We start from the raw sequence: 13,090 nt of genomic DNA on the forward strand, positions 1-13,090 counted from the left end.
TTGCCAACTTTTTTGCATAAGGAAGTGAATATTTTCTAGGCCATAATAACTGAATTCGTAATTAAAAATGATTTAAAAAATGAAAAATTTATTAAGTGGAACATAGAAATATTTGAGATTTCTTTATAAGATTACAATAGAATTCTTGAAGATCTTATGAAATATACAATTAAAAGCTCTGTGTTTTTCATAAACATAACATTATAAAGTCATTTTAATTTCATAAGGAACAAAAAACAGGCCTGTGATAATAAAAAAAATATATAATTTCCCAAATGAAACTTTCATATGTGCAAGATGTGCTTCTTAGGGTTTATGGAGTTGGATTTCCTGCTTTTTATTACTGTTCATGTGCTTCTCTTAGTTGTGCTGTTTACCACCTCACGCGTGCCTGATTGACATTATGACGTATTTGTGTGGAAATTATGAAAAGTTGTTTTCATGCAGCTGTCCTGTAGCTACAAAGGAACTTCACTGCATGAAAAACAAACATATCATTCAGTGGACAATGCTTAATCTGTTCAGGAGCCCAAACCTATTGCTGTTCAATGACAGAAGAAAGGAGAGGGATTAATTTGAAGATGCTTGTGCATGACATATGGTAATTTCTCCATAGGAAGGAAGTGTCAAATGGTGACCTCTAAATCTTAACATTGACCTCCAGTTGTAGAATGTGTGTGCCATACGGTCTTTTTGCCTTTTCATATGATAATTTAAGCTGAAACATTTTCCTGGTAACATTACTTTTTGGGGGTGTGGGGTGCGGGTTGTTGCATGTATTATATAAGGATTAGAACACTCAGTAATTATTTTTATAATATAAAGCATTTGTATCATAAAAAATATTTTTTAAACTTCAAAGAATGAAGCTATGTTAGTGTTCTTCTCACAAAAGAACACATATTCTATACAAGTTGGTATGTTTTAAATTGTATTTTTATAAAATGAGTGTGGAAAATTGAAATGATCTCAGTGGATGTTGGTTTCAGATGTTAAGAAAATAACTTACACGTAAAGTTAGGAAATAAATTATTAGAAAAATGTAATCGACAATATGAAGACCAGCAAAAACTTTTCAGTATGTGGTACACTTTAAAAATTGGATTATATTTTTGCTAATCCTTAATGTCTGTCATTTTTTCATTGTAGCCTTAGTTGTTTTAGAACTGTTTTTTATATTAGCTGATACATTGATCAATTTGAATATTAAATAGAATTTGAACTACAATGTGGTTACTGTCCAGATGTATCATTTCCTTGCTGTAATCCTTGACGATCATGCCCTTCTGATTAAAACATCATTTTTCAGTTCTCCATTTACTATATTTTGCTAATTTTGTTTTTCATTCTTCACTAATACTGAGGTTTTTTTCAGAAGCTGCTGTACCTCAATTCTCTCCTCTTTATTTCTTCTGTTTTCTCTGCAAGTTCCTGCTCCTGTCATTTCCGCTCGGTCTGATGCTGATCACTCTGGCTCTGACCCTGCTTCTACTCCTGCTTTACATACCTGTTTCTTAGTAAATGAAGGTATTCTCTCTCAACTTTCTAACAACTCCCTTTCAGTCTGTGCTTTATTCTGATATGACATGTTCTTTTTATCTAATTTATACATTTATCTGTTTTGTTATATGTGATATCCTAAAGTTTCCGTTTTATAACTTGATTTGCTAATGTCAGTGCTGAGGACCAGTTACAAAAATGTAATGCTACTTGTGGCTGGCATAATTGTGTTTCTTGTAATCTAGAATGATGTTAAAGAAGGGCAGAGATGCCAATCTTTGATGTGAAGTAGATATTAAAAGGTGGATTGGTTTTCATAGTGATGTTTGTCATGTGATCTCTGGTGTTAGAACTAACGATTTTATTTTGCATGTACCATTACTCTGAGGTGAGGGGGAGATGTGAGGGGCCTCTCTACATTCTCATATGAAAAGTCTTCAGAATGTTGATTAGCACCAGTGATTACAGACTGTGAGGAATTCACCTGTTTATCCTCCTTACTGTTTCTGTTTCTGGATGAGGCAAAAACCCATAATTTCAATTTTTAAGATGTAGTTAGACTACCATATTATCCCTGTGGACTTAGACTAGTTGCAAGTATGTTTGGAGCTCTGAAAATGTGAATGGAATCCACAAACCTTTTTTTCCCATGAGGATTATTTATACTGCCTGGAAGCCTAGCAGAACTTGTGAGCTCTGACTTACATCCACTCTCTTCATCATGGGCTCAGCCTTCACCAGGACGTATAATATAAAAAGGAGGAAATTTACAAAATCTCAAACATAACCCAGATTGATTCGGACTCTATTAAAAAGCAGCATTACCAGTCCATTCAACTGGAAAGAATGGTACAATATCCATTAAGCATAGAGAGCTCATGTTCTAAGTAGCACTCGTTTGGAAAGAAAACACAGGAACACCAAAGTATAACTTAGTTTTTGTTTGGCTTCCCTGTCATAGGCATGTACTAAGGTTAGTATGTTAAGACTGGGTTTTAGCAAAAATAGTTAGGGTCATGTTTGTTAAGCTATTGTGAAAGATAGTAATTTGTTAAAAAAAAAAAGTTGACTGGACCATGGTGAGAATCATTATCCTATTAAAATTTAGCTCATAAATACACTTCATACTTTCATGAGACATTAAAGCACTTAAAGAAATTATTAGGTGGTAACTTATGTTTCCATATATATTTGCGTGTGTATAGATATATATGTACATATCCTCTATATATGTATATATATCCTCTTTGGAAAGAAATTGTAATCTAAAATGTATGTGCTCATCACCTAAGTTATGTAATCATATATTCTCAGTTGATGAGAATTTTCTTATTGAAAGGATGAATTTTTAGGTAGGTGGCTTATCTGTCACTCATTCTCCTTCTCCCCCTTTCTCTCCCTCTCCCTCTCTCTCTCTCTCTCTCTCTCTCTCTCCCTCTCCCTCTCCCTCTCTCTCTCTCTCTCTCTCTCCCTCTCCCTCTCCCTCTCTCTCTCCCTCTCCCTCTCTCTCTCTCTCTCTCTCTCTCTCTCTTTTTTTAACAATCCCAATAATAGTTTTGAATTTTATGGTAGGGTTCTTATTATTTTATTTTTTAAATTTTTATTATTTTTTTAATGTTTATTTATTTTGAGAGAGAGAGAGCGCGCAAGCAGGAGACGAGACGGGAGAGGGAGACACAGAATCTGAAGCAGGCTCCAGGCTCTGAGCTGTCAGCACAGAGCCTGATGCAGGGCTCAAACTCATGAACCGTGAGATCATGACCTGAGCCAAAGTCGGACGCCTAACCGACAGAGCCACACAGGCACCCTGGGTTCTTGTTGTTTTAGAAGACTACAGTTTAGATTACTTCAAAACGTTGATTTGTTAAAATTCTGCGATCACAGATAACCCAGCTTGTATATGGTAATAGACAATTCTTTTTGCATTCATTCTTGGTCATTTTTCTTTAAATATTATCCCCAGAAGGTGTTATGGTAATTATTGTGGATTAATAGCGGCTTCATGCGTGATTTGGGAAGACTGAGCATTTATTGTGTATATATTTTTCAGACACCTTTAAAACAGGGTTGAAATGACTATATGAGAATGTCTGGGTAGTGTTGCTTTTAGACATTGGAGCGACTTACAGTGTTTGTTTTCTTCATATACTTAAGTTTCATATTATGGATTAGAATTTTGGAAAAAATAACTTTTATTCCCATAAATTAAAGTTAATGATGCTTAAGATTTTGTAAATTTTAGATTACCCAGTTTTTATTTTATGAAATGTCTGAATTCATATTTCCCCTCAAAGTTGATGTTATGTTACTCAGTTATGATTGTGATTAAATATCTGGTTCACTTTGTAAGAAAAGAGGTCGATAAGTATTAATTAAAGGCCCTGTGACAGACAAGAGAAGACATCTCTGTTGACTGATAAGGTGGTCATACACAGATGGCCAGGCCTTAAGTGACATGAACTTATCTTTGGATATCTGTGTGAATGCCCTTTTAACTGAAAGTGGTTTTAAGTCTATTACTCTAGTACATGTTTATTTCTACACTTTCTCAACCCTGAATATATTTTATCTTCGAGGGACTGTTTAGAAATTTGTTTTCCTTGTAGAATTTGAATGTACTTTATGAGGAAATTTATTTTTATTTAAGACTTTGAAAGTTCTTATAAGTACCAATTACTTGATTTAGAGATGAACTACATTTGATATAATTCTTTGTATAAAATATCTAATAAAAGTGGAAATCCTTAACAATACAATTTAGCACATTTGCCCCCCCCCTTTTTTTTTTTTTTGGTTTTTGGTTTTTGGTATATTTGAAGAAAAATCTTTAGGGAATGCCAAAATGTTTAAAGTATTTATACTATGTTACATTTTAACAGGATGGAGTCAGTTGGCTGCTATGCATTGTGTTATGCTGCCAGACCTGCTGGGATTGGACAAGTTTAGGCCTCCACTTCTAGAGATGCTGGCTCGGAGATGGCAAGATCGATGCTTGGAGGTAACGTCGTTGTGATATGGCTAGAAAACAAAAACATGAACGCATTAGACATGTGTAAATTTTTTTTTAATGTTTATTTATTTTTGAGAGACAGAGAGAGACAGAGTGTGAGCGGGGGAGGGGCAGAGAGAGAGACAAAGACACAGAATCTGAAGCAGGCTCTAGGCTCTGAGCTGTCAGCACAGAGCCCAATGCGGGGCTCGAACTCACAAGCCATAAGATCATGACCTGAGCTGAAGTCGGATGCTTAACCGATTGAGCCACCCAGGCGCCCTAGACATGTGTAAATTTGAGATGAAATGGTTAATACTTATCTAATTTCTTTTCACCAGTTTATTATGTGACAGAAAATATGGGTTTCTGATTTTTTTTTTCTCAGTTTGTATACAAAACAGTAATGCTACAGCTTGCGAATTTACTTTTTAATGCAGTGAATATTTGACAAAAGCTTTCAAATACTTCATGAAACTGTTTAAGTATTGGTTTTTGTATGGATTGTACACATACATCCATGCTCACATATACCTCCCCCCAAATCACACACTGAGTTGTAATTACACCAATCAAATTCTGAGTGAATAGCCATTGTCCAGTGGAAGGTACTGTGTTATAATAAAAGTCTTTGGAATTCGAAGAGACCTGGGTTTAAATATCAGTTCTGCCAATTATTAACTTTGTGACCCTGGGCAATTTACTTAACCTGTTTGAAGCTCATTTGTAAAGTGGGGATAATAATATATTCCTCATGGGATTGCTGTCAGGATCAAATCAGATAATGCAAGTGAAACAGTAAGTACAGAGCCTGACACATGGTAGGAGCTCAATAAATGGTAGCTGTTATTTTGTGTTAATGGACTTCTGCTGTATTAGATACTGCTTGGAATATAATATCACCAGGAACTTGGAAATGTTTTATAGAGATTTCCTTTATTATGGCATTTGACCTGTCTAGCTATAGCAGTTTGTATCATTCAAGATTTTGAACTTCTCAAAATATAGATATTCCTTGCATCTGGTTTCCCTTCCCTCATCTCCAAGGGGAATCGCACCATACTAAAATCTTCATGGTTTTGCATTGAATTGTTTTTGAATTCACTTCAAAAATCAGTTATAATTAAAAACAGTTTTTATTTAAACTCTTATCAGACACTGCTGAGTTACGTTTTCAGTTATGAAGAGTTAATAAATTGATTGATACACCACTTGACAATTGACTAGCTTCTTTGACTCTGTGCTTTGTGGTAATTTGCCAAAAGAACACTAAAACTGCAAAATAAAAGTTGTGTGCCGCATTGAAGGAAAAACTGGGATGATGTAACTTTGACAACTAGTTTCCTTCTATAGAACTAATATTAGTACACAAGAATGTACTTTGCTTATTTGTTGAAAACAAATTGTTTAAGCACGTCTTAGGGACACATGAATCGTGCGGAGTTATACATACATTTGTATAAACAATACCGATTTAGCATATATCATACAAAGAAACTCACTAGATAAGGTTAGATTTCTTCAGGCTAAAAGGGAAGATACATTTAACAGTTCTAACAGTGACTCTCAACGGGATCAATGACATGGAAATTTTAAAGTGAAAATGCTAAATGAAAGTGCAAGAATGTTTCAAAGGCTTTGGAAAATGAAGTTTTAAACCCAACGCTGCGTAAATGTTCACATATTCTGTCTATTAGTGTTAAAATATTTTTCAGTGAGCTCATTCATTAAAATGTCTTTCATTTGCTCACATCCAATTTATTCTACTTTAAATACTTAATTCACTATTTGGTCTGTAGTTTTTCTCCCGTAAATTAATGTGACTTGTATATTTTCTAGCTTCATTTCGTTATGAACTTTCCAGTTTTTAAACACCTCACCAACTGATCTGCTTTCTGTTTTTTTCATTTGGATCTGTTTCCTGTTCAGGTCAGAGAAGCCGCGCAGGCCCTGCTTCTAGCTGAACTGAGAAGAATTGAGCAAGCGGGACGGAAGGAAGCCATTGATGCCTGGGCCCCGTACTTACCTCAGTATATGGACCATGTCATATCACGTAAGAGTTCTCTACAAAGCTTATCGATTTCCGACGCTTAGGTACGAAGAAAGTACTAAACTCACAGATATGCTCACTACTACTTATCAACAAAAGTGAGTCATTGAAAGTCACAATAAGGGATCTTTGAATTCTATGCATTCATTTTCCAAATCCCTATGGTTTGGAGTTTTATTTTATTTTATTTTTTATTTTTTATTTTTAAAAAAAAATGTTTATTTATTTTTGAGAGAGAGAGAGCGACCATGAACAGGGAAGGGGCAGATACAGAATCTGAAGCAGGCTTCAGGCTCTGAGCTGTCAGCACAGAGCCCGACGTGGGGCTCGAACTAGGAGCTGTGAGATCATGACCTGAGCGGGTCTGCCGCTCAACCAACTGAGCCACCTAGGCGCCCCTGATTTAAAAAATATATATCAGAATATTCTCTAATGGACTGACCTCTTTTTTTTTTTTAATGTTTATTTATTTACTTAGCGCACTCAGGGGAAGGGCAGAGAGAGAGAGAGAGAAGGAGAAAGAGAGGACCCCAAGCAGGTTCTGCACTGTCAGTGCAGAGTCTGACTCAAAGCTCCATCTCACAAACTGTGAGATCATGACCAGAGCTGAAATCAGGAGTTGGACGCTTAACTGACTGAGCCACCGGGTGCCCCTCTTATAAAATTAATCCCAATCAAAAATCCTACTCTATTTAAACAGTAGCATCTGTCTCTGTTGCATTATTATGCTTGTGGATGCCAGCGTGTGGTGATCTGATGATATGCAAGTGCAGTAGAAGGTAGATCCTTTCCAAGTTGAAGTTGGAATTGTGAATTCTTAAGAAATAAAGATTGGGTAGAGTTAGACCAGTGTACTGTTAAGAAAGAAAATTCGTGAAGATCTTTTAGAAGAAAATTGAACGGATTGGGAAAGACCTTGTGAAAAGTTCTTGAAGGGTTTGCATATTTTTTGCAGCATAAAATCTTTGTAATCATGCTGCTAGGTCAAATGCAGTATAAAACAAAATCAGTTTTATTTTATTTTATTTTATTTTATTTTATTTTATTTTATTTTATTTTATTTTATTCTATTTTGGTTAAATTCATAATGAAACTTTTAAAACTTTTTACTTTGAAAATTTGGCCTGGGTTTCAGGTGGCTTCGTTTTAAATGATTTTTGCCAATACGAAATTCTTGGTAATAAGATGCTCACTATACGTGTCAAGACAGACAATACATGATAGTACAAGAAGGATGTGAAAACAGGATCCCAAAAGGACTATAATTATTATAACTGGTATAACTCTACCAGCTGTTTGTCAGTGGTGACTCTAGTATTTGAAGAGCCCTGAACAGTGCTATTTGTTCAGTAACTTGTGGCTATTAGTTTTATAATATTCTGGAAAACAGCTCATCAGCTCATCATAAACTTTATTGAATAAAAGATGCCTCAATTTAAGGACAAACTATGAGTAAAATACTGTGGACTACATTGAAGAGGAAACATTAGCAAATCATCGGAGGTCCTTTTGAAAGGAGTTGAGAAACCATTTCCGGACACCTTTATTTGGAATGGACTGCAGTGGGAGAGTGGGCTGAAGCAGAATGAGTAGTTGGGCAGCTACTATGGAGGGGAGAGGGGACCCAGACCTAGATGTAGATAGAGTGGAATAGAAGGTATTTCTAAGGCTTGATTACGGACTACCTAGAAAGGTCTATGAAAAACACCGAAGATGCGTGCAGTGTATTCTTGACAGTTTGGGAAGAGAGGTCCCATTAACAATGGTGGTGAATGCCATTTTGTTTTATTTTCCTGGAAAGAAGAGAATGAGTTTGCTACAAGATAAAAGTGTAATGTAGTCACAAATTACTCCCTGAAACAATGATAAGAATGTATATGTTGCTAGGTGAGAGGTCTATTAGAGGGTCCAGAGAGGATACAGTATAAGGAAAATAATCACAATACCTACCATTAATTGAACACTTTCTCTGTCAGGCTTTTGCTAAGTGCCTGGTCTGTGTTATTTCATTAAACCACTGCAGTAAGCCTGTAAACTAGGGACTAGTGTCACTGCCCACCCCCTACTCCCCCACCAGATGAGTTAGTTGAGGCCAAGAGAGATTAAAGAACTTTCTTAAGGTCCCTCAGTTACTAAGTGACTGTCAGACTACAAAACTTATTGTCTTAACCAGCAGCCTTAGATCTTAAAGTGGCGGTGGGGATAGAAGAATGAGTAGATATGTGCCTTAGCTACTCCTGATTTCAGACTGTAATTTCTAGCCGTATTAAATTTAACAACAACAAAATGAATCCGAAATGTAACTGTAAGAAAATTACTCTGTAATGGTTCCCGTCATCGTTGAAGTATAAACTAGGTTGTTCTTAGGTCAGATTTCAACCTTTCCATGTATGTAAATTATAGTCCTTCATATTTAGTTACAATATCCTGGAGTACTTTATTAATTAATGGAATGCTGGCTTACTTAAAATTTTAATCTTTTCACTTAATGTTATTGTACTTTTAGTGAAAGAATAAACATGTATTCTCCCTGTGACTAAAACAGCTTGCACTAACAACTCTTGCTATCATATATTAATCTATTCTGGAACTTTTACATTGCCTGAGTATAAAATTAGGTTTAGTTTGCTTTACTGGGAGCTTTCTATTTTAATAAAAGAATGTCAAGCTGAGGGAGTAAGGATTCTGAAAGTGTGAAAGGAGAAGAAAGCGTACAACAAATGAGAAATGACCACATAGGGCTGCTGAACAGATTTGCTGTCCAGAGGGATCAAAAGGTTATGGAGCCAGCTGGTGGACAGCCCACACCTGCCATAACATGCTTGTAGTGAAATCGCGTCTACCATGGTCATTAATGTTTGAGGAGATGATTCTCGTGGCAAGCTAACAGCATAAAATGTTCTTTTAGAAACCTAAAACCTATTTTTAGCACAGGAGTCTTCTTACTCAAGTAGGTAAAATATTAAGCGCTGTATCTGGTAAAATACATCATTCATCAGATATTTTCTTATAATTTAATCATCCTAAGCATTTAAAAATGTGCAATAATTCCCAGTGCGGTATTGGCAGCTCGTGACTTATGACTGAGCTTGATCTAAGAGTCCCTTTGTTAGATATTTGTCTGAGACTCTGAAAATGCTTTTGCTTGAAGAGCAGAATGTCATACCAGGCTGATGGACTGTGATCGTCCTTCGCCTTAGAGATCTGGAGCCTGAGGTTTAAAGTGGGAAGTACCTTTCTCTCACTTCACAGCCAGTAAGTCACTGAGCTGGGACTAAGATGACAAGCCAACTGGTCATACTGACTGGGGTCTTCTGGAATGTTATTTAGGTACATTATGCAATAAAAGCCCCGTGTGGGTTTTCTGAGAACCTCAGGAAAGCTGTGGGCCAGAAGCCAGTTGCTTTTCTTAGGGCTGTTGAGAGCGTTCAAGGAGGAACTTTCTGTACAGCATCCGGCACAGTATATTACACACCTAGTGAATGTTGGCCGGCTGTCCCCTTTCCTCTGCTCTGCTGGTTTCTGGAGTTTTGTTCTCGTTATTGTCACTGCCTCAGAATTCACGTGAATTTATATTGCTCAGCGATTCTGGCCGTAGACCAGAAATCACTAGGGAGGAAAAAGGAGCAATCGTCTGCCTTAACTGAAAAGCCAGTTCACAAATGTTCATAAAAACCAAGTCCTAATTGAGTGATGTGAGAATTTTGCTTCAGGTGATGGAGCCCTGTCCCAGAACGTGTTAGGAAACATTTTATCCCTTACAAATGCAGGCAGTATGTAAACTTTTGATGCCTAATTTTTGATAGAAAATCTGTGCGTAAGTGTATTGTGATTCTTACTGTACTGGTAACAGGACTGGAATTATAAATATTGCATACATTCTTGTGATAGTGACTTACGTACATATTGTAAATATTTTGAGTTGTCACTCTTTAGCATGTATTTATAATGTTTTATGTTACAAAATACTTTTTATAAATTCTGCGGATTCTTTTTACTAACAAAGGATTAATGTTGCCTTGTGACACGTGTTACGATTCAGATGAAAATGAACTGTTTAAGTTGTCTCAGATTTATTTTGAAGGGAAGATATTTTGCGGAACCCACTTTTATATATTTCTTTTTGTGACATTCTACATGTAGCATTTTGATAATTGACTTTTTTATGAGGTCAAGCTCCTGCTGGTTTATGAAATATACCCACGCTTGCCCTTCATTCCAGGCAGTGACCACTCGGAGGTAAATGCTGATGGTTCCTGATTTCCTTTGGCCTATGATGCAGAGTGACCTTATAGGGCATGAGGTCACAAGCGTAATTATTTCTCGTACGTTGTATTCTGCTTGCGCACCGTGGCTCATCTCCTCCTTTAATTTCAGAAACATTAAACACATAAAAGTTACTACCGTTATATAAATCAAAATCTCTTCTAAAGAGGGTGCTATTGTAATTTTATGCAGTTATGACCAATGTAGTATTAATTTGCAAATTTATCATCTCAGGTATTGATAGAAGGATGTGTAACACATCGTGTTTAATACGTATTGATGTCATCAGAAAGAACAATCCTTTGTTCTTATCGAGTCCCTGCCTTTTTAGCTTCCTTTTGTGTTAAGGTTACCAGGGTTAGGCTCGTCTTTTTTATCCCCCTTGGAAACAGAATAGGATTTCTTTGTTCAGTGAAAGACACTCGTGGTAAACGATTTGGGTCTGACTTTCAACAAGCCACACTGTAGTACCTATTTTAACCTGGAATTGAAGTCACTTTTCTGATGATTATAAGGTAGTGGTCATTCTGAGCACATATGTGGATGGACCAACAATACACAAGAAGGTAAGATGGCGGAAGTGTATATTGTAGAGGTTGTGGGGAAGCATCTGCAGTCAGTAAAGATTTAAATATTAATGTATTCTTTGGTAGGCAGGTATTTTCAAGGTTTGCTGGGGAAAGGAGGGGGAAGGGATAGGACGGGGTTCGCTAAATATGATTTAAATGAGTCTCTCTCCGCCACTCCCAGAGGCCTTAAACTACACAACATTCCTTCCTTTATTTTTTATGTATGCCTCAGTTTTTTGGAATTCTCTAACAGCCTTCTAAGAAATTATTTTCTAGATAACTGAGGGTTTAAAAGTCACTGAATGCTTGGATTTTTTAAACAATGTTAACCTTTTTGTTGAAATATTTCAACGTATCTCTGGCGTTTTAAACCTCTTCTCAAAGACCAGAGTTATTGTTTTGGCCCGTGCTGTAAAATTACCGCCATTTGCTTATCGAAGAGAGTGGACCTGTTTATCTTAACCTAAGGGACCCAGACTGAATTGCCTCTCACGTTTCATATTTTTAAAAATAACTTTCCTTCTTCCTTTTTTATTATCTGGGAATTATTTCCAATTTTTGCTGGTGGGCTGTTTTTTCTCACCCCTAAGTGCTTCTCTGCCCTGATGGCTAATTTACTGTTTTCAGTGTCCCAGGAGTGTGGAAGCCAGGCAGCCAAACTTATTTGAGTTAAATATAAAATAAGAGTAAATTGGCTGAGAGTAAGAGCTCTCTGATGGGGGGGGGGGGGGGGGACAAAAATCCCTAAACTTTAGTGTAAACACTTTGTGGTGTCTCTGTTGGCTTTTCACGTTCTGCTTCCTTGACTACTTTCTCAGGTCTTTTGTTGCATTCTGGGTGCGTATCTCTCTTCTTCAGAGAAAATATTCTAATTAACATTGGGGAACAAAAGGGAAAACCATTTGGTTGCTCATGAAGAACTGAAAATTCTAAAGCAGCCCTTGTGTACTTAGTGCCTACTTTGTCAATCAGCTGAAAGGAAAGGGCGAGGTTTCCCCAGAAATATCTGTGGTTGTTACCTCGTTGTGTTCACAGAGCCAGCTGGAAGGGAGTGTGCATCAGGATTAGAAAGGGAAAGTATTGAATTATGGCACCATGATCTATAGAAAAAGTACTTGATGTTCTGTGGAAATTCTGATATTGAGAGGCAGAAGGGAACATCTCAAGACTGTATTATGCAAAGCGCACTGTATCTGTGTTGTATCTGTTTGCAGTGTTAAGTCAGGACCAAAGGGATTTGTTTCTCTTTTTTCTTCTAGAGTGTCAAACTGTGGGGCTTAAGTTTAAGCACTCTAGACTGATCATGTATTTAGCAGCATTAAACTGTTGTACTTATCTATATTTGGCTACTAACCTAATAGAGTAACACAATTTCTTTTTAATCAGTCACAACTATTTAAAGGAAAATCCTTTAGTTCCATGTGACTTGAGTTCTTTGAGGTGATATGTAATATTCTTGTAATTGTCCTTAAATCCTTTTTACAAGTCTTGGAAATGAGAGAAGTAAAATGGCAAATTTAAAACTGAAAGCATTACCGGATCGATTGGTTATTTAGACTTTACCTCTAAGTAAACAGAACTCTGCCATCAGGAAATGCTGTAGCTTAGAAACTCCACAGGATGAGGGAACTTCACGCTGGCAGGGAAGTCCTGTGTCACCTGGTTTCTGGTCATCCCTAGGAGTCCCCCGTGACGGTCTCCTCCCTCTGGAACAAA

General features: G+C 36.6%; 1 protein-coding gene across 10 annotated transcripts in view; it reads left to right on the top strand.

Moving 5' to 3' along the window:
- WDR7 (WD repeat domain 7) overlaps positions 1 to 13,090 on the top strand; it is a 354,382-nt gene that overhangs the window by 116,356 nt on the left and 224,936 nt on the right. For 9 of the 10 annotated variants that reach the window (XM_042962008.1, XM_015536841.2, XM_042962015.1 and 6 more), the window contains 2 exons: positions 4,380 to 4,498; positions 6,419 to 6,542. In XM_042962008.1, the coding sequence (XP_042817942.1) occupies positions 4,380 to 4,498; positions 6,419 to 6,542 (243 nt within the window). Of the gene's footprint in view, positions 1 to 1,428; positions 1,528 to 4,379; positions 4,499 to 6,418; positions 6,543 to 13,090 lie in introns of all 10 variants that reach the window. The other variant, XM_042962016.1, reaches the window with a different exon arrangement.

The sequence above is a fragment of the Panthera tigris genome, chromosome D3 (genome assembly GCF_018350195.1).
Source record: "Panthera tigris isolate Pti1 chromosome D3, P.tigris_Pti1_mat1.1, whole genome shotgun sequence".
Classification (NCBI taxonomy): domain Eukaryota; kingdom Metazoa; phylum Chordata; class Mammalia; order Carnivora; family Felidae; genus Panthera; species Panthera tigris.